Source organism: Callorhinus ursinus, unplaced genomic scaffold (genome assembly GCF_003265705.2).
Source record: "Callorhinus ursinus isolate GAN/ISIS: 27379988/994484 unplaced genomic scaffold, GSC_fseal_2.0 scaffold38, whole genome shotgun sequence".
NCBI classification, from domain to species: domain Eukaryota; kingdom Metazoa; phylum Chordata; class Mammalia; order Carnivora; family Otariidae; genus Callorhinus; species Callorhinus ursinus.
This window is the reverse complement of record NW_027397100.1, coordinates 10489313-10514701: the sequence shown is the minus strand read 5'-3', so window position 1 is coordinate 10514701 and position 25389 is coordinate 10489313. Positions and strand designations below refer to the sequence as shown.

The following is a 25389-nucleotide window of genomic DNA, read 5'->3' as shown; positions in this document are numbered from 1 at the left end:
GTGAATTGTGCAAGACTGTTGAATCACAGATCTGTACCTCTGAAACAAAATGCAATATATGTTAAGAAAAAAAAAAAGAAGATAGCAGGAGGGGAAGAATGAAGGGGGGGAAATCGGAGGGGGAGACCAACCATGAGAGATGATGGACTCTGAAAAACAAACTGAGGGTTCTGGAGGGGGGGGTGGGGGGATGGGTTAGCCCGGTGAACGGTATTAAAGAGGGCACGTTCTGCGTGGAGCACTGGGTGTTATGCACAAACAATGAATCATGGAACACTATATCCAAAACTAATGATGTAATGTATGGTGATTAATATAATAAAAAAATAAATAAAAACCCTCTAGAAAAAGATGCATAGTAAGCTTTATTGCAGTTTCCTTTATAACCAGTTATATCTTCTTTATTCTGCTAAAACATTCAAAAAATTACCTTTGCAACCCTTTTAAAGTGTACAATTCAGTGACATTTAGTACATTCCCAGTGCTGTGCAGCCACCACCTCCGTCTAGTTCTAGAATGTATTCATCCCCACAAAAGGCAGCTCCATTCCCATTAAGCAATCAATCCCCATTTTCCTCTTCTCCAGCTGCTAGCAAGGTAGGACTTTTTAAAAGTTAAAACATCTTGAACCATTAGCTTTGCTTCTCTTCTTAACAACTTTGTTGAGGCACAATTTACGTGTCATAAAATTCACACATTTTAAGTTCAATGATTTTCTAGTAAATTTGTACAGTTGTGCAAACATCACCACAACCCAGTTTAAAACATTTCCATCAGAGACCCCTCATTCACATTTACTGTCAATCCCGCTCCTCATTCCAAGCAACCTCTCACTCACTTCCTCTATAGATTTGCCTTATTTGATCATCTCATATAAATAGAATCACATTATGTGTAGTTTCTTGTATCTGACTTCTTTTTCTAGCATGTTTTTGAGGTTTATATTGTAGCACTATTGCCTATCATTAATTCTGGCTAATTCTTAGCTATACCTTTCAAATATTGCCTCTCCCTCCTTCCTTCTTACTACTTTCTCCTACTGGAACTCCTATTAGTCAGATGTTGGATTTCTTCAGTCTGAATCTCTCTCTTATAGTATGATTTCATTTCTCTATACTATATTCAGCTCTTTGAGTTTAATATTCCTCTCTTCGACTGTCTAATTGGCTGTTTAACCCTCCCCCTGATTTTCTAACTTAAATTACTGTATTTTTCATTTCTAGAAATTCTTTTAAATTTCTTTTCCTGTTGTTTTGTTTTGTTTTGTTTTTTTAAGAGAAGTGGGAGAGGGGCAGCGGGAGAGAATCTGAAGCAGGCTCCATGTGGAGCCTGATGTGGGGCTCAATCTTACAACCCTGAAATCATGACCTGAGCTGAAATCAAGACTCAGACACTTAACCGACTGAGCCACCAGGGGCCCCAAATTTTATTTTCAAGTCTTCCTGGTGTGATACCATTTTTACATCTTTATTGTTTCTTAAATGTTAATTATTCTAAACATAGTGGGGTGTTTTTTGTTTTTGTGGTTTGGGTTTTTGGGGGTTTTTCTAACAGAGAGAGAGAGCACAAGCAGGGGGAACGGCAGGCAGAGGGAGAAGCAGGCCCCACCCCCTGCTGAGCAAAGAGCTAGATGTGGGACTTGAGCCCAGGACCCTGGGATCATGACCTGAACTGAAGGCAGACGCTTAACTGACTGAGCCACCCAGGCGTCCCTCTAAACATAGTTTTTATCTGAAAGATCCATGATCTCAGGTTCACAGGAGTCTAATCATGCTGATGATGGTGTCTATTGACTCTTTCTCATGAGGGATTGTGTCCTTATATATTTTGGAAGATTAGGTCAGTTGCTCATCTTTAGCAGAGTTTTATCCTTGAGAATGCTATGTGGCTTAGGTTGAGGTGTGCTTCCTGAGAGCAGTTTCATGCATGCTTCTGCCAGGCACCCTCAATTATAAGTTAATTTCTCCACTTTGGAGCTTCCAGACTAAGCAGAGAATATAAATCCAAACACCAAACTTATATATGAGGACAGGCCTGTGATCACAATGTCCAGCAATACTTTGTTTTTATGTTTTTGTATTCCTATCAAGGACACAAGTTGAGACAACCTCAAGCATTCTCTTTCTCTTCCTGTACAAGTGGATGCTTTGTTTTGTTTTTTCTGGCCTACCCTCTTTCTAAGGGCCTAGCTCTGTTAAGAAGCCATTTTTTAGGGCGCCTGGGTGGCTCAGTTGGTTAACCGACTGCCTTTGGCTCGGGTCATGATCCCGGAGTCCTGGGATCGAGTGCCACATTGGGCTCCCGGCTCAGCGGGGAGCCTGCTTCTCCCTCTGACCCTTTCCCCTCTCATGCTGTTTCTCTCTCTCTCTCTCAAATAAATAAATAAAATCTTTAAAAAAAAAAGAAGCCATTTTTTATTGAGGCCTGGAGGTATCATCTCCTTTCCCTATATAGGTATTAATAGCCAATACCCAAAAAGGACATCCCCCATCTATTTTTGACAATGATTATAAGGCAAGTACAATATGGTCATGGAAAGTTCAGGCCACACTGACTAAAAAATATTTTATGAAACCATTATCTTCCCATCTATTTGATTCCAAGAAAAAATATTCAGTTCCTTCCAAAGCCTTCCTAAATTAATGTAGCATCTTACCACATGATAGCTACCAACACATTACTCTCCAATGTATAAGATCTTTTGTATGAAAGTGCTTTGTGAGCTATAAATGTCTATGTTACTATGAATTATTATGTGCTAAGAACAAAAGAAGAAAACCCAAGCTTGTAGATTACTGACACCCAGCCCCTTAGCCACCTCTCCCCGTCCCATCCCCAGATTCATAAAGTCAGGTCACAAGTTTATCGCTTTTTTCAACTCTTTTCACTTCTAGCCCCTGGGAATTTCTCTTACTTTTTCATGAGTCAGCTGTATGTTCCGAAGGATAATTGTTATTTAGCATTTCAAGATGTTTTTCAGCAGGAAGGTTTCCAGGATTAAGTCTACATATTATTAGAACTAGCATCTTTATAATTAGCTTGCTCACTGGTCATTGTTTTATGATTTATGTAATTATTTTTTAAGATTTTATTTATTTATTTATTTGAGAGAGAGAGAGCACAAGCGGGGGGAGGAGCACAGGGAGAGGGAGAAGCAGACTCCCCGCTGACTGAGCACTGACCTGACTGACTGAGCCACCCAGGCACCCCTGATTTATGTAATTACTTAAATGATGTTTTACAAACATTGAAAGAAGATCCTTCCTTATGTGGGTTGCACCACAATGCATATAAAAAGTATTTGCTTGAGACTCTTAGCCCAGTGCTTTCCAAACAAGAGTATGCCTCAGAATCACCTGGAAAGCTTAATAAAAGAATGCTGAGCCTCATCCCCAGAGTTTCTGACTTCGTTTTTCTGGCGTGTGCCTGAGAATTTGCATTTCTAACAAGTTCTCAGGTGATGACGATGTTGGTGGTAGTGGGGACCACACTTTAAGAACCACTGTCTTGGCTTAATAGATCTACCATGGAAAGGATTTTACAGAAAAAAAATGATTCCTTTATAGGGAACACCTGGGTAGCTCAGTCAGTTAAGCGTCTGCCTTCGGCTCAAGTCACGATCCTGGGGTCGTGGGATGGAGCCCACTTTGGGCTCCCTGCTCAGCAGGGAGTCTGCTTCTCCTTCTGCCTGCTGCTCAGCCTGCTTGTGCTCTCTCTCTCTCTGTCAAATAAATAAATAAATCTTTTTAAAAAATGATTCCTTGATTAAAATGGAAGCTCATATTCTAATTATATTTTTGCTTTCTAAAGAGAAGTTTATGTTTTCCTTCCACAACCTGCAATAGCATCCTAACTGGTATATCTACTTCTGTTCTACCCATCCCTTATCCATTCTTCACCTAGCAACTGGCATGATCTTAAATTAATTTCCTGCTTAAATCCTTAAAATGGCATCCCATTGCATGCAGAATAAAATCCAAAATCCTCACTCATCTCACATTTTCCAGCCATTCTGGCTTTTCCTTGTTCCTAAAACTTTCTAAGTTCTATCTTGCCCCAGGACCTTTGCACTTATAATTCCTCTTCCTAGAACACATTACTCCCTCCCACTCAGTACTTCACCTCTCTGGTTCCTTCCTTTTCTTCAAGTGTCATTTTAAATGTCATTCATCTTGAGGTCCATTCCCTGACCCCAGTATTATCAAAGTCTGTAAGAAGCTCTCTTAATTGGACTCTAAGACACACTGACACAGCTGTGTCATTCTTCCTTCTCAGGGGAAGCAGTGAGATTTCCACACTGTGACTATTGTTTTCAAACCAGATACACTGAGGTCTCTGTATTTCTCCCAAGAGAAAAATGGTCCATCTGCACTGGGGAAGGAGAACATGTAACATCTGCAAATGCATTTATTTCTTTAACAATTAGGAAAAGTTCATTTATCAGTGTGAAAATAAAGTGAAAGAAGACTGTGATGGGGCAGAAGAAACCGACGAAAGGGACTGAAACCCTCTTCTCTGGCTGGGCTTGTAAGCTACAGCTACAGGGGACCAGTGACCCCCTCTGCTGGCAGCCGCATGTGCAGAGTGAACCAGTCCTGTGCAGGCCCCACCTGCTCAAAGGTTGAAGGATTCCACCCTGACGGAGAAGATTGAAGCATTAGTATAAAGCCTGACATTATGAAGAATGAAGTCTCTAACTAGTAAGTGTCTTGGTCTCCTGTCATGGCCACCTAAAAGAATTCTGGAAAGGGAAGGACCATCTAATTCTGGAATTCCTAAAACAGAAATTTCCCCACCCCTATTGTCACTGTTACAGTTCCCTGATTATTTGCTTCACAGCACAAGGCACATTCTGCTGTTTCCTTTCCTTTCTTTCTAAGTGGGGTTTGAAATAGCACCTACCTCCCAGGGTAGAATGGATTACAGCAGTTGGCATATTGTCAGTTTCCAGTTAACATGAGCTTGTTTTCTTTCCCCCACATCCCTAGCAAACTGCAGCCTGAAGGCAAAAGGGGTACTCTGACATCGCTCAGCTTCTCCAGAGTCACACCGCCACAGGTCACCCAGTTCCAGTGTCCCTTCTCTTCCTGGAAGCCTTCCCTAACCCAGCACATCAATTTCTCCTACAGACTACAATAGTCCTCCGGGCCACCTTTTATCAAAGTTCTGGTCTTACATCCCTGAAATGATTTGAGCCAAGCACCTTCATGAGCCATGCTCAGAAGCACTGAGGCTCCCAGGGTACTTTGAGGTCCAGAAGAAATGGGCTGGAATCAACCCAATCACAATCCAGGATATAACAGAGCAGAGTCAAGGTTAATTCCAGGATTTTGGCCTCAGCAAATGAATGACTTGCAATAGGCATGACTAGAGAGGAGAAAGGATTTGTGTGTATGAGAGACGGGAATATTACCTATCTGTTGCTGTGTTAACAAGTCATCCTCAAAATTAATGGCTTAATAGAACAAAAATTTGTTTTTTCAGTTTCTGTGGGTTAGGAATTCAAGAGTGGTGTGGTGGGGTTGCCTTGCCGTTAACAGGCTGTGATCCAGGGCAGTTTGTCTTTCAGAAAATGGAGATAAAAGTCCCACCTACTTTCTACAGCAGTGATTCTCAAACTAACTGCAGGGAATCACCTGGGACCAACTCCTAGAGTTTCTGATTCAGCAGGTCTGTGGTGGGGCCCAATACGCATTTTTAACCAAGTGCCCAGGTGATGACGAGGTTGCTAGTTGGAAACACTTTGAAAGCCACTGTGCTAGGAGGTTCCATGTTGTTCCAGGCCTCTGATGTGAAACTCTTGGCGCAGTTCCTAGGTCAAGGCAAGCGAATGCTGCTATTACTGTTTCTGCCCCGCAGAGTCGTCTCCGGGCGCCCTGCCAAAGACAAGACCAAGACCGCCGGGACTGAGAGAGTTGTTCCCGCCACGGTGTTAAAACTCTGCCCTCCCCAGCACCCGTGGGCGTGGCGACCGGAGTGAGAATGCGAGCGAGGGGCGGGGCCAAGCGTGCGCATTGCTGCGCCTGCGTGCGGACGGGGGGCGTGGCTCAAGCTCCGAACCGGAAGCAGGAGGCCGCAGGGGCGGGCCGGCTGGCGTCCCCTTTCCGGCTGGTCCCCATGGAGGCGCTGGGGAAGCTCAAGCAGTTCGATGCCTACCCCAAGACTCTGGAGGACTTCCGGGTCAAGACCTGCGGGGGCGCCACGGGTAGGCCGCGGCGGGGCCGGGGTCGCGGGGACATGGGTGTCCGAGAGCTTGGCCGGGGCGCCTGGACCCTGCCGGGCCTACGGGGGGCTTGAGAGAGTGGAGCAGAGGCCCTTCTGACCCTCGCTCCCTTCCCCGCAGTGACCATTGTCAGTGGCCTTCTCATGCTGCTATTGTTTCTGTCCGAGCTGCAGTATTACCTCACCACTGAGGTAAGGGGCGGAGCCTAGTACGTGGGCGGGGCTCGGCATTCTAGGGATGGGAGTGGGGAATGAGAGACGTAGGGCCAAGTCTTACTGAGGTGGTGCTGCTCCAGGTGCATCCTGAACTCTACGTGGACAAGTCACGGGGAGATAAACTGAAGATCAACATCGACGTATTTTTTCCGCACATGCCTTGTGCCTGTGAGTACCCACCAGGGGTGGGAGTTGCAGGTTCTTAGGTGGGCTTCCAGATTCACACCTCCAGCCTTAGGTTCTGGACGGGACTCCAGGACAGCCTCTTTCCCCTAGTCCACTGCTGCCCCCAGACAATCCCAGCATCCTCTCACCCTCCAAAACCCAGATTCTCCCCTTGCCCCTAGGTTCCCAGTACCTTACCCTGACTTCCTGCTTCCAGATCTGAGCATCGATGCCATGGATGTGGCTGGGGAGCAGCAGCTGGATGTGGAACACAACCTGTTTAAGCAACGGCTAGATAAGGATGGCATCCCCGTGAGCTCAGAGGCCGAGCGTCATGGTAACTGTGGGGAGGAGGCCAGATCTCAGATCCCAGAGCTGAACATGCCCAAGCCCTTCCTTCTGGCAAGTGGGATGTGGCTGGCCAAATGACAAATGAAGCAGCTAAGACCCAGAGAAGTCAAGTAGCTTGCTACTGTCCCCCAGTTATTAAGAATCAGAGTGGCCTGAAATCCAGGCTTCTGGCCTATGTATTGAGTAGAGTACTCTAGTTGGCTGTCATTCTCAGAGGTCTCCAATCCCTGCCTATCACAGATGAGTAACAGAAGTTTGAGGATGGGACTCATGTGCTGTTGCCTTGGCAGAACTCCTCTAGATGGACCCACATTTCTCTGGGTGTTTGCTTCCCCGTCCCGTTAGCTGAATTCAGCCCTAGTGCTCTTCCCCTTTGGAATGCAGGGTGGCTTAAGGTTAAGAGTTTACATTCTTGAGTTAGATTGCCTGAATTCAGATGTAACTTTGTCTCTTGCAGTCTACGATCTCAGCTATAGAGTGGTGATAAACCTACCACATGGAATTACAGGATCAAATGAAGTCATATATGTATGATGCCTGGTACAGAGTGGCTGGTCACCCTAACTCCGTTTCCTGTCCCTAGGTGGCCTCCCAATGCTTACGTTAACTGTTTCCCACAATAGCAAAACCCTCCTCAAAGCTATGATTTCTCACACCTTAGAGATTGCTGTGTTCTGAGTTTTATCAGTTGTTTGTTCAACAGCAATATATTGAACACCAGTAAAACCAGGGAATTGGCTGGTTTGGATATAGGGTATAAGAGAGCAGAGTCAAGGTTGATTCCAAGGTTTTGGGCCTGAGCAAATAAATGACTTGCAATAGGCATGACTATAGAGGAGAAAGAGGATTTGTGTGTGTGAGAGACAGGGGAGTATTATATATCTGCTGCTGTGTAACAGATTATCCTCAAAATTAGTGGCTTAATAGAACAAAAATTTATTTTTTCAGTTTCTGTGGGTTAGGAATTCAAGAATGGTGTGGTTGGGTAGTTCTAGCTTAGGGTCTCTCATGAGATTGCAGTCAAGCTGTTGGCTGAGGCTGCAGTCATCTGAAGGCTTGACTGGGGCTGGAGGATCTGTTTTTAAGATAGCTCACACGTATTGCTGTTGGCAGGATGCCTCAGTGCCTTCACTACATGGGCCTCTCAGTAGAGCTGCTTGAGTGTCCTCACAGCATGGCATCTGGCTTCTCCCTGTGCATGTGATCTGGGAGAACACAAGGTAGAAACCACAGCATCTTTTATGACCTAGCCTCAGAAGTTGGACACCATCATTTCTGCATTATACAGGTGGTTACACAGATCAGCCCTATTCATTATGGGAGGTGGGAACTACATAAGAATGTGAATACCAGGAGGTGGTGATCATTGGGGACTTGGGGACTCGTCCCACAAGGAAGGATGAGGATTGGGGAATAGATTTCAGGTTTGAGGCATGTTAAATTTGGGATGCCCATTTTATAGCCTTATGATGTTAAGGAGGCACTTAGATGTACCAGTTTAGACATTAGAGAAGGACTGGAGATATAAATGTAGGAGTTATCAACATTCAGATGGCATTAAAGCCATGGGACTAAAAGAAAACCTAGGGAGTAAATGTAAGTAGAGGAGAGGTCTAGGAACTATACCCTGAGCTCCCCCAATATTTAGAAGTCAGGAAATGAGGATCCAGGAAGGAAGACTGAGAGCCATTAAGGTAGAAGAGAAATAGGAGATGTTGCAAAAGCCAAGTGGAGGAAGAGTTTCAAGAAGAGAGAGTGAGCAACTGTCAAAAGCCACTGATAGTCCCGTAAAATGAGTAAGAGTTGACCATTGCAAATGGCAACATGGAGGCCACTGGGGACTTTACAAAGAATAGTTTCGATACTGTTGAGGATGAAAATCTGATTAAAGAACAGAAAAGGAAAGAGAGACATTGAGTGAAAATAACGCTTTCAGGTGTTTTGCCATAAGAGAGAGCAGAGAAGGGGGGTGAGGGCTGGCGGAGAATGCATTTGGTGTGGTGGATTTGGTGGGGAGATTAAGTAGACTCGGTTGCTTCTCTGTTCTTCGTAGAAATTGAAAGCAAGGTCATTAACTAAGAGTGAAGAAAGGGAAGCGGATTTTGGGAGCCTAAGATGGGAGGAAAAGCTATAAATTAGTCATCTCAGGCCGTGCCTGGGTGGCTCAGTTGGTTAAGCATCTGCCTTTGGCTCAGGTCATGATCCTGGGGTCCTGGGATCAAGTCCCGCATGGGGCTCCCTGCTCAGTGGGGAGTCTGCTTCTCCCTCTGACCCTCCCCCCTCCCATGCTCGCTCTCTCTCTCTCTCTCTCTCTCTCTCTAATAAAATCTTTAAAAAATTTAAAACAATAAATTAGTCATCTCAGAGAATAGGAAAGTGAGCTGATTAGTGAAATGAAGTAGGATTGCCAGACAGTCTTAAGGGAGGCACAGGCAAGAAGTAGGTCCAGAGAGTTGAATTTAACCAGCGTTTGGGTTTTGCTAGGCTTGCACAACAAAGAGAGCAAGGAACAGACGGGTTCTGGTTCTGTGCAAGGGAATAATTAGAGCAGCGGGCCGTGGAATTTACTTTCTAGCTTTGTCAAGATATAATTGAAATACAACATTATGGGGGTGCCTGGGTGGTTCAGTTGGTTAAGCGTCCGACTCTTGGTCTCAGCTCAGGCCTTTATCTCAGGGTTGTGGGTTCAGATCCCACGTTGCTCCATGCTGGGTATGGAGGCCTACTTAAGAAAAAAGAAAGTAGAACATTGTGTAAATTTAAGGTGTATCATTTGATGATTCAATTACATATGTATTATGAAATAATTACCACAATATGGTTAGTTAACACATCCATCACTTCACATACTTATCTTTTGTGTGTGTGGTAAGAACATTTAAGAACTACTCTTAGCAACTTTTGAGGCGCAGTTGGTTAGGCGACTGCCTTCGGCTCAGGTCATGATCCTGGAGTCCCGCAATCGAGTCCCACATTGGGCTCCCTGCTCAGCGGGGAGTCTGCTTCTCCCTCTGACCCTCTTCCCTCTCATGCTCTCTGTCTCTCATTCTCTCTCTCTCAAATAAATAAATAAAATCTTAAAAAAAACTTTCAAGGATACAATACAGTATTATTAACTATAATCACCATCCTGTACATTAGATCCCAGAACTTATTCATCTTATAACTGGAAGTTTGTACGCTTTGACCAACATCTCCCCATTTCCCCCACCTCCCAGCCCTTGGCAACCACCATTCTATTCTCTGTTTCTATGAATTAGGCTTTTTTAGATTCCACATGTAAGTGAGATCATAAAGTTGTCTTTTTCTGACTTATTTTACTCCTCAAGGTTTATCCATGTTGTTGCAAATAAAGGCTTTCCTTCTTTTTATGGCTAAATGATACTCCATTATGTATATATACACCGTATTTTCTTTATCCATTCATGTGTGATGGACACTTAGATTGTTTCCATGTCTTGACTTGTAAGTAATGCTGCAAAGAAAATGGGACTGCAGATACCTATAAGATGTGATTTTTTTTTTTTTGGATATATACCCAGAAGTGGGATTGCTAGAACATATGGTAGTTCTCTTTTTAATTTTTCAAGGAACTTCCATACTGTTCCATAGTGGCTGCACCAATTACATTCCCACCAACAGTGCACAAGGGTTCTCTTTTCTCCACATCTTTGTCAATACTAGTTATTCTTGTTCTTTTTTTTTTTTTTTAAGTAGGCCCTACACCTAATGTAGGGATCAAATTCACAACCCCGAGATCAAGAGTTGCATTCTCTACTGAGTGAGTCAGCCAGGCACCCCAAAACTAGTTATTTCTTGTTTGTTTGTACTTATTTATTTCTGAATGATAATAGCCATTCTAACAGGTGTGAGGTGATACCTTATGGTTTTGATTTGCATTTCCCTGATGATTAATGATGTTGAGCTCTTTTCCATTTGCCTGTTGGTCATTTGTATGTGTTCTTTTGAAAAATGTTTATTCAGGTCCTTTGTCCATTTTTAATTAGATCGTTTGCATATTTGTTTTGCTGTTGAGTTGTATGAGCTACTTATATATTTTGGCTATTAACCCCTTATCAGACATATTATTTGTGAGTATTTTCTTGTATTCCATAGGTTGCCCTGTCATTTTTTTAATTGTTCCTTTTGCTGTGCAGAAGCCTTTTATTGTGATGTAGTCCCACTTGTTTATTTTTGCTTTTGTTGCCTATACTTTTGGTGTCGTAACCAAAAAACTATTCCCAGGACCAATGTCAGGGAGCTCTTTCCTTATTTTCTTTTAGGAGTTTTACAGTATTAAGTCTTACATTTAAGTCTTTAATCATTTCGAGTTAATTTATTGAGTTGTGTAAGCTAGGGGTCCACTTTCATTTTTTGCATATGAATATCCAGTTTTCCCAGCAGCATTTATTTATTTTTTTAAGATTTTATTTATTTATTTGAGAGAGAGAATGAGATGGAGAGAGCGAGCATGAGAGGAGGGAGCGTCAGAGGGAGAAGCAGACTCGCCGCTGAGCAGGGAGCCCGATGCAGGACTCGATCCCGGGACTCCAGGATCATGACCTGAGCTGAAGACAGTCGCTTAACCGACTGAACCACCCAGGCGCCCCCCCCAGCAGCATTTATTGAAGACCATCAGTCCCTTCTCCATTTGGACCATGGAACTTAAATACGGAGGGAAGCGAGGGCATAAGGGAGTGATAATGTTAGTGTTGTCAAAGAATTGGTGGTTTCTGGGTACCAGAGACATTTCCCAGATGAGCTGGGAAAATAAGGATAAATACTCGAGATTGGGATACTCGAAATTGTGGAAGGTTTGCGGTCATTGGAAATAAGGTCTAGGTGTGTGTGGAAATGAAGCGGGATGAGGCTGAGATGAGATGACAAAATACAACTGTGGGAAGACAGGAGGTTGGGTTATTAAATATTGAAGTCTGCGGTTAGGAGGAGGTAGTTACAGGCAGGGAATCGGGCATGGAGAGCAGGCCTGAGGTGTAGCTCCAAGGTGAGGGGGTTAAAGGCACACACTTTGGAACTGGGGGCTGAAATCTGCCTCTTACTGTGTCGCATTGGACAGAGCCACTTCTCATCTCTGAGTCTCCGAGCCTTTGCAAGTATGATGTGGGTAATAATAATCCCCACCTTCCTAGGGTCCATGTGCAGGTGAAAGACATTCTGTGCACAGTGACCTATAGTCAGGTAACATTTAGTATTTGCGGTTATTGTTTCATTACTAGTACTTTTATTTAGAGAAATAATAGATGTGTGGAAGTGCTTAGTGCCTGACACATAGTGTACACCACATAAATATTGGCTATTTTTTTTAAGATTTTATTTATTTGAGAGAGAGAGAGTGAGGGAGAGGGACAAGCAGACTCCCCACTGAGCAAGGAGCCTGATGCGGGGCTCGATCCCAGAACCCTGGTATCATGACCTGAGCTGAAGGCAGACGCTTAAGCAGCTGAGCCACCCAGGTGCCCCAGTATGAGCTATTATTATAGCTTTTATTATTCCCAGGCCACAGGCCAAAGGGCCTATGAGGGGGTCAGGGGTGCAGATTTCACTCTCTCTGCTCCCAGCTGATGCCCCTGCCTCTGTCCTCCCCTTAGAGCTTGGGAAGGTCGAGGTAAAAGTGTTTGACCCTGACTCCCTGGACCCTGATCGCTGTGAGAGTTGCTACGGTGCCGAGACGGAAGACATCAGGTGAGCCAGAGCCGGGGGGCTGAGGTGGGGGGCTCCCGCTGGGCACTCTGTGTCAGCCATCCTCAGCCTGTGTCGGACTCCGCAGCAGGTGGGTGAAGTTGGACCAAGAGTTGAGCGGGGATGGGGTGCGTGCCTCAGTCACTGCTCCTGCTGCAGGTGACTGGGGCTCTGTGGCCAGGTCCTGCGTGGGGCCACAGCGGGGGGCGAGGCTGGAGTGGTGCCCGCTCTGGTTCAGAAGTGGCCTCTGGAGTCCAGCTGCCTGGGTTCCACCCCTGTGCCTTGGGCAAAGCCACATAACCTGTCTGGTGAAGGGGGTGATGGTAACACATTTCCTGTAAACAGTCACATCAGGATTAGATGTATCCTGTATAAAAAGCACTGAGATTGAAGGCCCAGCCCAGGTAATTAGGCCCGTGATATGTGGCCACTGCTCTTATGTTCCTCGGGCCCTGGCCCCTGAGAAGCTGATTCGGCGGGTCTAGGGTAGGGCCTGGGATATGTATTTAATATTTTTTGCACTGTGGTAAAATATACATAACTTTTAAAACTTACCATTTTAACCGTTTTCATGTGTACCATTCAGTGGCATTGGCTGCATTCAGTGTTGCGCGGCCAGCACTGCTCTCTGCCATCCCAAACAGAATGGAGATACATACTTCTAACAGTCCTGCTGCCTCTGAGGGAACGGAGTTTGGGAACAGTTGGTGGCCAGGGATGAGGCCGGCAGAGGCTTCGTTAGTGGACAGAACTGCTCTGTCCCCCAAGCTGCGAGCTCGGGGTCCGTGCCTCTGTGTTGCTTTCACCCCGCACCCCCCTCTCCCGCAGGTGCTGTAACACCTGTGAAGATGTGCGGGAGGCCTATCGCCGTCGGGGCTGGGCCTTCAAGAACCCAGACACTATTGAGCAGTGCCGGCGAGAAGGCTTCAGCCAGAAGATGCAGGAGCAGAAGAATGAAGGGTGCCAAGTATATGGCTTCTTAGAAGTCAACAAGGTACGGGAGGGACTGAGGCGGGAAAGGGCCAGCTCAGCTGTGGGCTGGCCCCGCTCCACGGTGAACCGAGGGCCCACTCAGGCCCTCAGGAGACCAGAGGAAGGGAGGAGACGGCTGGAGAATGAGACAGAATATCCGCTACAGGTGGCCGGAAACTTCCACTTTGCTCCCGGGAAGAGCTTCCAGCAGTCCCACGTGCATGGTGAGTGGGCCTGCATCCGCCAGGGAGTTTTCAACCCCGGATGCCCTGGCGAGTTTGAGCGCCCCTCCACCTGGCCCGGGGAGACCCCCATCTCGGGGCAGCAGTTCGGTCCGCAGTTAAGAGCATGGGCTGGGGAGCCAGACTGCCTGGGTTCAGAGTTCAGTGTCAGACCTTACTGGCTGTGTGAAACTTGGAGGAAGTTTCTTAATCTTTTTGGGCTCGTTTCCTCCTTTATAAGATGGAGAGGCTGGTCCTTCTCTCCCAGGGTGCTTGTGCAGGTGAAGGCCGCAGCACTGCGCCCGGCTGTCTAACGGGTAGCTCCCAATATCACGTGAGCCGCATGGGAGGCTTTGGGGTCAGCAGAGCCGGTTTGAAACCCAGGTTCGGCCCCTCCTGAGTTTGTCAGATTTGGGGACTTCAGAGCCCCACTCAGTTTCTTCTCCTGTAAAATGGGGCTGCAGATACTAGGACCTCCCTCACAGGGTGGTTCCCAGGGATGAATAGATGGGATTTATTTTCATTCACGTATTCATTCGTGCACCCGCTGGATATTTAGTAGTCACTGCGTGCCCCCTTCGAGTCTGGGTGCTAACAGTACAGCACCGAGCAAAACAGAGTACTTGTCCTGAGCGTTCTAGTAAAGCAGACCATAAACAAGTATGTAGAATGTATGGACTACCAGATGCTATTAAGTACTACGAACCCAAGAAAGGCAGGATAAAGATGACAGAGGCGAAGGGCTCTGGGGAGATGGTACGTGTGTGCTGCTGGGTATTGGGCAGGCGGGGAGGGCCTGATGGGGCGGCATTTGAGTAAAGACCTGAAGAAGGTGAAGGAGCTGGCCATAAGGGTGTCCGGGCGAAGGGTTTGAAGCAGAGAGAAGAGCAAATGCAAATCTCTGAGCCGAGAATGGGCTTGGTGAGTTGGAGGTGCGGTAAGAAAGCAGGGGGCTGGAGCACAGCGAGCGGGGTGGTGTGGTTAGGGATAAGGTGAGCCAGGTACCCGGCTTGGGAGGCCACCACAGGGACAAGGACTGTCACTCTCCATGAGACACAAAGCCATCGTAGGGCTCTGAGGAGGTGCTACGTGATGTGACTTGACTTTGCAGAGGTGGGCAGCGCTCTGCTCTGTGGACAAGACTGGGGGGGGCGGGGCAGGACAGAACCAGAGAAGCCGATGGGAGGCCATGGCCGTGATCCATCCGGGCACAGGATGGTGGGGGCCGGGCCAGAGTGGTGCGGAGGGGCAAGCGGGAATTGCTGATGTTGGAGGGTAATGCCGATGGGCGAGGTCAGGGACGACTCGGACATCTTGTGGCTTAGGAGTGAGAAGGATGAAGTTGCCATTTAGGGAGAGGGGAAGATTCAGATGAACGGGTTTAGATGGCTGGACGAATAAAGCAGGAATTCGGCGTCTGACGCGTTCTGACCGGTGGGCTCTGGGTGTCCTTTTAGACAGCCCAGATGCAAGTAAGCAGCTGGCTGTTGGATCTGGAGGTCAGGGGAGAGGTCTGGTCCCAAGATGCATATGTGGGAGTCCTCGGGTATGTAAAACCGTGGAACAGGATGACGTTGCCCTGTAGGTGAGGGTGGGCGGGGAGGAGAGCTCCACCATCAGAGGACACAGGCGTCGGGAGAAAGCGGCGCTCGTCAGACGAGAAGCCCGCCGAGAGGTGGTGTCCTGAACGCCCAGGGAAGGAGGCGTTTCCAAACCCAGACCAGATGTTTCTGGACGTGGGGTAAGAGTTGCCCATCGGGTGTATGACCTTGACAGCTGTTTTCGTGGAGCAATAGGGAGCACCCACTGCGTGGCTCAGGAAGGAAAGGGAGAGGAGTTGGAGCCAGTGAGTAAGGACCGCTCTTCCGTGGAGTCTGCTCGAAAGGGAGGAGAGTGGGCTGGAGCTGGAGGGAACGTTTGGACTCAAGGGAGGGGTTTTGCAAGATGTGTGAGGTAGCAGTCGGTTATATGCAGAGGGGACAGTCTGCGGCAGAGCTGGCCAGTCATGCTCCGGGGCGGGTGGGACCGTCGCTGGAGTGAGGGCCTTGAGAAGGAAAAAGAAGACAGAATTGAGTGCCCTAGGAGTGCAGAAAGCCCAGACTTGGTGAAAGGCAGACAAAATCGGGACAGGTAGGATGGCAGCTGGCTGATGGGGAGATCGTGGGGAAGGGCGACAGGGTTGTGGGGGAGAGAGTTGCGGCCAGAGGCTAGAGCCATTGAGTAGAGGCGCGGAAGGGCCAACCTGCGCTTCTGTGTGGATCTCGAAGTGACTAAGACAAGTAGGGAGAGTTGGTATAGTTTGCCATGAGCTGCAAAGCTGGGGATTTTTAGGGCAGCTCTTAGGGCCATGGTCTGGAAGTGGCATTAAGGAGCAAGGCCTCACTTCAGGCCACGGAGGAGGCTAAGTGTGGGGGAGAAATTGTCACCCCTGAGGGGGCTGCGGGGAAAAGTACCTTCAAGGGAGGGCCAGGCCGAGGTTGGAGCGAGACGGTGAGTGGCATGTGTAGTGGCGGAAGATGTAGGGGTTTTACTGATGAGTCACGGGGGCCCCTGGGAGGGTCTGGGAGGGATAGGAGTCAGGATCATATTAGGGGACGTACAGAGCCACAGTGTGACTGGAGTCCGGGAGTGAGAGATGAGCTGGCAGTCCTGAGCTGCCCAGGGACTAAGGTGAGCAGGAGCAGCGGCCTGCTGGAGGTAGCCCTGCTGGTCTGGAAGGCGGCGTGCAGGGGTGAGGCTGATGGCTGGGCCAGGGCAGGAGGTGGGTCCGGAGCCCCCTCTTCTGGAGGGAGCCAGGGGAAGGGTGGTCTCATGGGGATGCTGGGAGACGGTCAGTGTCGAGGTTGGCACGGGCCCTGGTGCAGAAGAAGGTCTGGTGGCCCCCGCAGCTGCTCTTTTCCTCCACCTGGGCAGAGCAAAGGTGCTCTGCATCCCGAGAGGATGTTCAAAACACAAAGCTACAGTTGCCTGAGACCAGAGATCTGGCTGAATGGAAGGTCTGGGAGCTAGTTTCTGACATCTTTGTTGCTTTGGGGGTGGGGGGGGATTATAAAGTTTACCTCATACTTTTCCATCTTAGATCCTACCTGGTCCTCAGGACAGCCCTTTGTAGAAATCACTGAGGCCCAGAGAGGGCAAGTGACTTGCCCAAGGTCACACAGCTAGGGAAGTGGCTTATTGGGCTCTAAATCTTTTATTCTTCCTAGGCCACCATACTTCCGCCCCCAAGACCCCTTGCATTCCTCCCTGGCCAGGGAAGAGTTCCCCTAGGGGCGGGACCAGGAGGAGGCTTGTTAGCTGGGTCCAGACCCTGCTGCTGAGGCAGGAATATTCCAGCCTTCCTTTCTACCGTGTGTCTTACTCCGTAGTTCTCGTTGTGAAGCTCTCAATCTTTTTTTTCTTCCTCCCTCTCTCTCCTGCCCTCCCCCATGCTGCAGTCCATGCTGTGGAGAGTAAGTGGCCCTGCCCCCAGGGAGGCCAAGCCTCCGCTTCTGGGGCAGTCTACCCTCCTAGGACAGGGGGGAGGTTTGGATGGTCCTGGGATTGGGGTCTTACTTTTCAGGTAGGGTTCCTTGAAGTAGAGATCAGGGCCAGAGGGCAGGAAGCACTGGTTCTGGAATAAACGGTACAGGGTACCCATGGCATTTCCTTTGGGGGCTCTTAGGGTGGGGGGCACAGGGGTCGGGGAAGACCACTTTCTCAGGACCCACCTCACTTGGGGCTCAGCGATTGGCCCTCAGCTGTATTTAGTGAGAGACCAGAGTCAGTGGGGTTTGTCTCCTGAGGTGCAAGCAGGGACTTGATGGGAGTGGAAACCCGGGAGATGCCCGTGGAGGGCTCCCTGTACGTGTCAGGAGGGAATCAGGGTCTGTGTTCTTAAGGCCCGAGGAGGGCGTGGACTCGCACACAGGCCCAAGGCAGGCCTGACAGGGGATGAAGGGTCAGAGGAGCTGGGCAGTCACACTCCCAAGAGGGGTGAGGAGGCCTGAGCAAGGACGCTGAGGGAGCCAGGAGGCCAGTCCTCTACACCTGGTGACATCTTCTCCCTTCTCTCCTAGTCCATGACTTGCAGAGCTTCGGCCTCGACAATGTACGTACCCGCCGGAAGCGATGCAGGGCGGTTGGGTGTGGGAGATGGTTGCTGCCTTCGTGTCTCCGTAGGGGTGTCCTGGGATGGGGGAGCAGATAAAAATATACCATATTTTTTTTAAAATTTTATTTATTTATTTGACAGAGGGAGAGAGCACAAGCAGGGGGAGCGGCAGGCAGAGGGAGAAGCAGGCTCCCCGCGGAGCAGGGAGCCCGATGCGGGGCTCGATCCCAGGACCCTGGGATCATGACCTGAGCTGAAGGCAGATGCTTAAACGACTGAGCCACCCAGGCGCCCCCAAAATATACCATATTCTGCCAGGGGATCAGTCTGAGGGTCAAGAACTGAGGTTTGCACAGGCCAGAGATGGGGGATGGGGCTGGACAGGAGTGTCCTGGGCAGAGGGATCCTCCGGCAAAGTCAGGAGGGAGTGGAGCACTTCTCAGAACCCACAGCGGCCGGTGTGGAGGAGGAGGCTGGAGAGGTTGGCTCGGCCTGGACCAGACCTCACAAGCCTCAGGCTGAGCAGCAGTTGGGTCTCTCTCCTGTAGGCGGTGGAGGCTATTGGCCCTTTAACCAGGGTCATGATGTAATCAGATTTGCATGTTTTTAAAAACCCCTCTAATGGCTGAGGTTAATAAAGACTGGAACAGGACGCCTTCGTGGCTCAGTTGGTTAAACGACTGCCTTTGGCTCAGGTCATGATCCTGGAGTCCTGGGATCGAGTCCCACATCGGGCTCCCTGCTCAGCGAGGAGTCTGCTTCTCCCTCTGACTCTCTCTCTCCTCTCATGCTCTGTCTCTCTCTCAAATAAATAAGTAAAATCTTAAAAAAAAATAAAGACTGGAACGGGACAGAAGTCAGAGCTGGGACACCTGGTGCCCCCCCCCCCAGTCCGAGCTCCCCTCGCTTGAGACTTCCAGGCAGAGCTGACACCTGCCATCCTGTCCGTGCCCAGCCTTTACTTGGTTTGTGCTTGGATGCAGCCAGAACCTCAAACTAGAGGCCCTGGGCTGTGGACTCTGTGAGAAAGGAGTTCCCTGGTGGGGTATGGGGAGGCCCGTGTTGGTCATGTTCTCCCAGGCAGGACCTCTCCCTCCCTCCCCCATCTGCACACATCCCCTCCCCAGCATCCTGTCTGCTGCTGTCCCGAGGAACCTTTGATGGGGTGAGGCCTGGTGGGGCCTTGAGTGCTTGAGGCTCAGGTGCTGGTGTTGCTTGCAGATCAACATGACCCACTACATCCGGCACCTGTCATTCGGGGAGGACTACCCTGGCATTGTGAACCCCCTGGACCGCACCAACGTCACCGCACCCCAAGGTACCAGCCTGGGAGGTAGCCCCCGGCTGCCAAAGCCCTGCCCGGCACCCATGCCCGGTGCTCTTTTCTTGCTGCAGCCTCCATGATGTTCCAGTACTTTGTGAAGGTGGTACCCACAGTGTACATGAAGGTAGACGGGGAGGTGAGTCTGCAGGAGCTCAAGTATCAGAGTCCCTCTTGGTGTCAAGCACTTGAGTCCTGCTGACCTGGGAAGTGGGGTGCTGCTCTTATCCCCGTATGATGGATGACAACCCGGGGCGGGGGGTAGGTGATGTACCCTCACAGCCAGAGTGCCTGGTGCTCACTGTCCCCACGGTCTGCCCTGGGCTGGGGGCTAACCCTTCCCGGGTCCCCTCCTCCCCTTTCTGCTGTGGCCCGTGGAGCAGCATCTCGGCAGACAGGAAGTCAGGCCTGGCCTTGCCGGGAGCTCATGGTGCGGCCTTGGCGAGGTGCTTCCCATCCCTGAACCCACGCTGAGAGAATCCACCCCTTGTAGCCCGGATCGGGACCAGAAGCCGGGGTGGTGAGGCTGAGAGTGTGTCTGGGTGGCCCCCGGGCCTTGCGGTGTTCATTAGCAACCTGGGGCCTCGTTTTCTCTCCCACACAGTCCAGGCGCTCCGGACAAGGGCAGGAGCAGGTGTAGGGCTGAGGGGGTTGGGAACCAGGTCAGAGCCTCGGCCCCGGCCTAGATTCCCTTCCTGTCCCAGGTGCTGAGGACAAATCAGTTCTCTGTGACCAGACACGAGAAGGTTGCAAATGGGCTGATGGGCGACCAGGGGCTTCCCGGAGTCTTCGTGCTGTATGAGCTGTCGCCCATGATGGTGAAGCTGACAGAGAAGCACAGGTGAGGGTGGCGGAAGGGAGGGGCCCAGGACTGCGGGGAGGAGGGGTGACGGCTGACCCCTGCCCCGTCCCTCCACCAGGTCCTTCACGCACTTCCTGACGGGCGTGTGCGCCATCATCGGGGGCATGTTCACAGGTTAGAAGCCCCAGGGCGTCTGTCTGGGGCTGAGGCGTGGTGGGGCATGTGAAGCCCGGGCTCCCTGCCAGAGTTTTAGTTGGGGAAGGAGGGGCACATCAATGGCCAAGGGCAGATGCTGGCCTAGCCGGTTAGGGGACAAGGCTCTGGGGTCCAGCCAAGGGCCCAGCGAGTGCCCGCCCTTGTATCTCTCCCCAGTGGCTGGACTCATCGATTCACTCATCTACCACTCGGCTCGAGCCATCCAGAAGAAAATTGATCTCGGGAAGACAACGTAGTTGTCTCCTTCCCCCTCTGTTCTCTTCTCCTCCTGTTTCTCTTTGGCCCTGTGGTCATTCCCAGCCTCTTCCCCACCCCACCCCCACTCAGCGCCGGTCTCAGTGCAGGTTGATAAATCTATTGATTGTGATAGTACTTGCTGGTCTCCATGTGCTTCTTGCGTCTGGCCAGAGCCTAGAAACAACCCCCCATCACAGCCACTTACTGAAGGCAGTCAGGACTGACAGATCGGGCCCTCTGGGAGCCCCACGTGGACATCCCCTGGCTAATAGGGCTTTATTCAAACCAGACGGATGTCCATCCCCCAGCCCTGTCCTCGGTCCCTCTTCTGCGGTGGTCTTCAGGCCTTTTGGGTTCAGCACCAGGGCTAAGATGGACCTTTCTTTCCAGTATGAGCTTCCTGGAGCCACCATGGCCCTCAGGCTCATGACGGTCTGAGCCCAGGGGTACTAGCCCTGCGTGCAGGCTGGGGCTTGCCACCTCTTCCGGGGCCTCTCCCTGCCACCCTGGGCTCAGTCTACTGAGAGGGGTCCAACCAGGTCATGTGCAGTCTCCTAGGTGGAGGCAGAACTGGAAAATGGAGGGAGGGTAGCAGTGGCCATTCTGGAGCAGGGCTGGCGTCAGACCCCCAGCTCTGGAGCTCATCAGGGCTTCCCATCACAGCCCTTAATACGTGCACAGAGCTAGGTCCAGGACCCCACTGTGCGGCAGCCCAGGGAAGCAGGGACGTCCAGCTGGTCAAGTTCATCTGATCGTTTCTCAGGGAGTGTCTGGGTAAGACAGCAGTAGGGAGGGAAGTAGGACGATGAGAGCAAAATATCTAGAGGCAGAAAGACCTGAACTTGAGCTCTGATGGAAGCCCTCACGAGTTGTGTGACCTTGGCCGGGTCTCCTCTGTAAGTTGCAGATCAGGTTGCCAGTTATGGTGAGCCTTGTTTTTTTGGTCAGCCAGAAACCATTCCTACTTAAGAGTGTCCTGAATTTCCTCTAGGAACCTCCCTGTCTACCTTCTCAGCTTCTGTGTTAGGGAGGAGGTTTGATGTCCCACCCTAAGCTCCAGGGAGGCCCCAGTCAGCATAGCCCCCCCCCCCCCCCCCCCCCCCACCCCCAGGGACCCAGTGCGGGCCAGGCTCCTTCAGGACTAGGAAAGCTTTCTCCTGGATGTGAATGTGGGCAGATGTGAGGTTGGTGCTGCCATCCTGCAGTTCTGACGGGGGACCCTGTCTACAAATGAGCTAGCCCCCAGAGGACAGCAGAGCTGAGCCCAGAGGCAGAGAACCAGTCCTAGTGACATCGTCTGAACCCTGTGACAAGCTGCCTGCTAAACCCCGGGAATTGCAGCTATGCCGGCTCCCTAGAATCCCTTTTTGCTTAAGCCAGCTTGGGCTGGGATTTCTGTTTGCAACCAAAAGTGTGCTGATGTGCTTACTCTCAGCGTTGAAGAATAAACTAATGACGTACGCAAAGTGCTTGGCTGTCACAGAATGGATGGCAGAAGCCATAGCAGGTTAAGTGAAAGGGACCCAGTCATCGTCAGGAGCAGGTGCAACAGGTGGGCTGCCCAGAGGGCATGACAGCTCGGTGGCCAGGACTCCTCTAACTTGAACTTCCTGCCAGGTCCCGTTCTTCCTCGGGGCAGCCTCCCACACCCCTGGGTGACTCCCCAGCACCTGTCACCCAGGAACATCTCGGTTTTCCGCCCCGTGTATTACCACGTACAACCTATGTCCAGGCGTCAGAGGGGAGGCACGGTCAAGTTTATTCAAGGAAAGCAGTGAACTCAAACAGCTCGTGTGGGTGCGACGGACTCCCCAGGAGCGGGATTTGAGGGGCTGGGATTCCGGGAAGAGGGTCCACGGTCGGTTAGGGTCAGGGCCGGTGGAGGGGGTTGGAAGATGACCTGCCTGGTCTGGCCGGGCATGCTGTAGACAACCAGGAGGAGGAAGACGGTGCCCAGGGCCAGCAGCAGCGGCGGCGCCTGGATGCGCCAGTACCGGCGCCAGATGAAGAGGAAGGCCTTCAGCGGGTTCACAAACCAGCTGAAGTACGTCTTCGGGCTGTTGTGGGGGGAGCGGGGGCGTTGGAACGCCGAGGAAGCCCCTGGGCCGCCCCGGCTCGAGCCCCGCCTCCCGTGCCTACCCCTCACTTGGGCTTGTCCAAGGGCTCCGGCTCCTTCCGCCCCTTCCCCACCGGCCGCTTCTCCTTCTCCTCCGCGGTCAGCAGCTCAAACTCCGCCTCCACCTTCCCCTAGAGAAAGGGGGAACAGAGGCGGCGCTCGTAGGTGGGCTCAGGCCCGGCCCCGCCCCCACCCCCCGCCGCCCCCACCGTGAGGATGTGGACGTTGCCCCCGGGGTCTGTGAACGCCAAGTCCTCCGGCCGGCCCTTCCTCCTCTTCCTCCGCCTCTTCTTGTCCGCTGGAGCCTCCCGCTGCTCCCGGGACTCAGCCTCTGGCTCCCGCAGCTTCACCACAGGCCACCAGCCCCGCAAGCGGCGGCAGCGAAAGAGGTTGCACCTGGGCCCCGCCCCGTCGCAGGCCAACTGCACGGAGCAGAGCTCGGGGCCTCAGCCCTCCCCCCCCCCAATGTCCGGCAGTTGCAGCTCCAGGGATCCTGCAAGTCCAGAGCTCCCGGGGTTAGGCGAGAGATCAAGGTCTGTCTGGGCCCCGGGGGAGAAGGCCGCACAGCAGGACTGTGCCTCGGGGCATCAGAAGCACAGCCCACGCGTCAGCAGCTTGTCAGAGCCTGGCCAAACGGCCAAGGATGGGACCAGAATGCCAAAGCAGGGACCATGGTGTCAGAGTCCAAAGTGACCTTGGATCGGGGACTTTGGGTGGGAATGGAGGTCACTGTGCTCTGGGCTACGTTCAGTAATGAGGCCAGAAAGCCAAGATTAGTGACCTAGGGTCTGAAACCCGCGATTCAGGGCTAGGTTAGAGTAGGGAACCAAGGGCCAGAGGGGCAGGGGCAACGGGGGCAGAAATTGGGGCCTCGGGGGTGAGGCAGGAGGAAGGCCAAGCTGTACCAAGAAAGGCGTTGGCGGAGATGCGGTCATAGTCCCAGACCTGCAGGACCAGCACCGCCGGCTGCCGGAACTCGGCCTCCTGCAGGGCGAAGGGTCCAGGCCTGCGGCAGACGCTCACCTTCCGCTCCATGGGCAGGTAGTAGAAGTGGAACACAAAGCCCCAGCTGAAATTCCCCTCCCCAGAGTTGAAGTGAACGTCTGTCTCCTGCTTATCGTGCTCCAGGCCCTTCACCCAGCTGCAACCAGGGGAGAGGGGCAGGCGGAGCGCTGGGCCCGGGGCACAAGGACCCAACCCAAAACCCAGCTCTCCCCCAGCTCCCGGCACCCATCGTGGGCCTAGGAGACAGGGCTCTGGCTCAGCCCAAGGCCCAAGCGCCTGTGATCTCACCTTAGTCCACAGCCATCTGCCCAGGTGGCCCGCAGGCTCACCTTTTCACATAGATGTCACTGGACAGCTCTCCAGTGAGTGGGTTCACATCATCCAAAACCACATCCTCCCTGTTCCAGATGATGACTCTGAGCTCATAGCTGGGGGATGTAGTGGAAGAGTTTTCAGACTCTTGAGGGGGTCCTGACAGGGGCTGCAGGAAGCAGGAAGGACCTAGGCCATGGCCATCACATTCACTGAGCACCTCCATGTGCCCAGCTGGGTGATCAGGATGTCTGTGGGGCTTAAGGGGATCACCCCCACCACAGCAGATGGCACCAGGAATGGTCTGTTGACCAAAGCTGGTCTAACTAGTTTCTCCCATAAATTTGGAATCCAGAGCCTGAAAGGTTGAGTAACATCAGACACAGAGTTGGAGCCACCACCAGCCAGGGTGACATGCAAGCTGCAGTTCTAGGGTACAGGGGAGAGAAAGCCAGTCTGCAGTGACACGTGGGAGGGGGAGAGAGACAAAGTGGGGATGAGAGCGAGCAGTCCCTGAGGGGCAGGAGGGGCTCCAGCTTTCCTCTACTACCCCAAATAGCCCTGTCCTTGGCTGTCATGGGTTTTCCGGGATATCTCGTTTTCTCTTGCCCACCAGCAATTTCCTCTCATTTGTTGATAGCACCGTGATTTTCTGTTGATGAGCCCCCCCACCCCACCCCCATTGGCAGTCTGTGTGATTCTAGAGGGGAAGACCCACCTCCCCCTGGCTCCAGAGGTGGCGACACCCCCTAGGACATCACCCAGGACTGGCCAATCAGCGTATCCCAGCCCCCCAACCACAAGGATTGGTTAAGCGATCAGCATTCGAAGCAGGCTGCTCCGAGGAGAGTCAGCCCTGAGACTTTTGCTCTTGCTGGTAAAGACGTGTTTATTTTTCTGCTCAAGGAGTCTAGCTGGTAAGATGTAAGCCTGGCACTGTTAGCAGCAGCCACCCTGCCCCCAGACTGCAGAAGCCGCCCTGAGAGTGACAGCAAAGAAAGCAGAGCCCAGAGAGAGAAAGTGACAGATTGCAGACAACATCTGAAGTACGAACCCCCTACGCACAGCTCCATTCCGACGAGCTCAAGTCCGAAGGGGGTTTTTTGGTATTTAAGCTCCTTTGGTTACAAGTGACAGAGCCCCTCCTCACAATGGCTTATGAGAAGGAAGGGAAATTAGTGGCTCACCTAACTGAAAAGCCTGGGTCACCAGCCTGTGCCTGTCCCAGGGGAGGAGGGGTCAGAGCGCTCACCTGATTGGCTGTGGAGGCTTGATGTCACCTGGGGGTGGGGCAGGCACATCGTGGGGGGAAGATATCGATCCACATGTGAAGGGATCCCTGGGAACACAGGACCAGACTGAAGGGTCCCACTGAGGACCCAACCTCCCCTGATAGCCTTGTGGCTAGAGGCTGTGCCTTGTCCTGACGGAGGAAAGAGC

General features: G+C 51.4%; 1 protein-coding gene and 1 pseudogene across 3 annotated transcripts; one reads left to right on the top strand and one right to left on the bottom strand.

Moving 5' to 3' along the window:
• The first annotated feature begins 6042 nt into the window (after positions 1-6042).
• On the top strand, positions 6043-20651 carry ERGIC3 (ERGIC and golgi 3). Of its 3 annotated transcripts, XM_073880501.1 has the most exons (14): positions 6043-6205; positions 6344-6414; positions 6519-6606; positions 6821-6940; positions 12564-12657; positions 13483-13648; positions 13793-13850; positions 17285-17299; positions 17906-17937; positions 19162-19258; positions 19336-19400; positions 19966-20102; positions 20182-20237; positions 20436-20651. In XM_073880501.1, the coding sequence occupies exons 1-14, from the start codon at positions 6118-6120 to the stop codon at positions 20513-20515; spliced, it is 1167 nt and encodes a 388-aa protein (XP_073736602.1). In that variant the 5' UTR covers positions 6043-6117; the 3' UTR covers positions 20516-20651. The 3 variants fall into 3 exon arrangements, with proteins under 3 accessions (XP_073736602.1, XP_073736603.1, XP_025731848.1); XM_073880502.1 differs by lacking the exon at positions 6344-6414; XM_025876063.2 differs by lacking the exon at positions 17285-17299 and having other exon boundaries at positions 6044-6205.
• A 1616-nt stretch (positions 20652-22267) lies between these two features.
• The window catches only part of LOC112827274 (fer-1-like protein 4), a 32003-nt pseudogene continuing 28881 nt past the window's right edge, over positions 22268-25389 (bottom strand).

What these genes read in the sequence shown, in the direction of transcription:
- ERGIC3 (XM_073880501.1), top strand. Translation starts at nt 6,118, where the DNA reads ATGGAGGCGCTGGGGAAGCTCAAGCAGTTCGATGCCTACCCCAAGACT. An exon ending in GACCTGCGGGGGCGCCACGG is followed by an intron (nt 6,206 to 6,343) that starts GTAGGCCGCGGC and finishes CCTTCCCCGCAG; the next exon opens with TGACCATTGTCAGTGGCCTT. An exon ending in TCCGCACATGCCTTGTGCCT is followed by an intron (nt 6,607 to 6,820) that starts GTGAGTACCCAC and finishes TCCTGCTTCCAG; the next exon opens with ATCTGAGCATCGATGCCATG.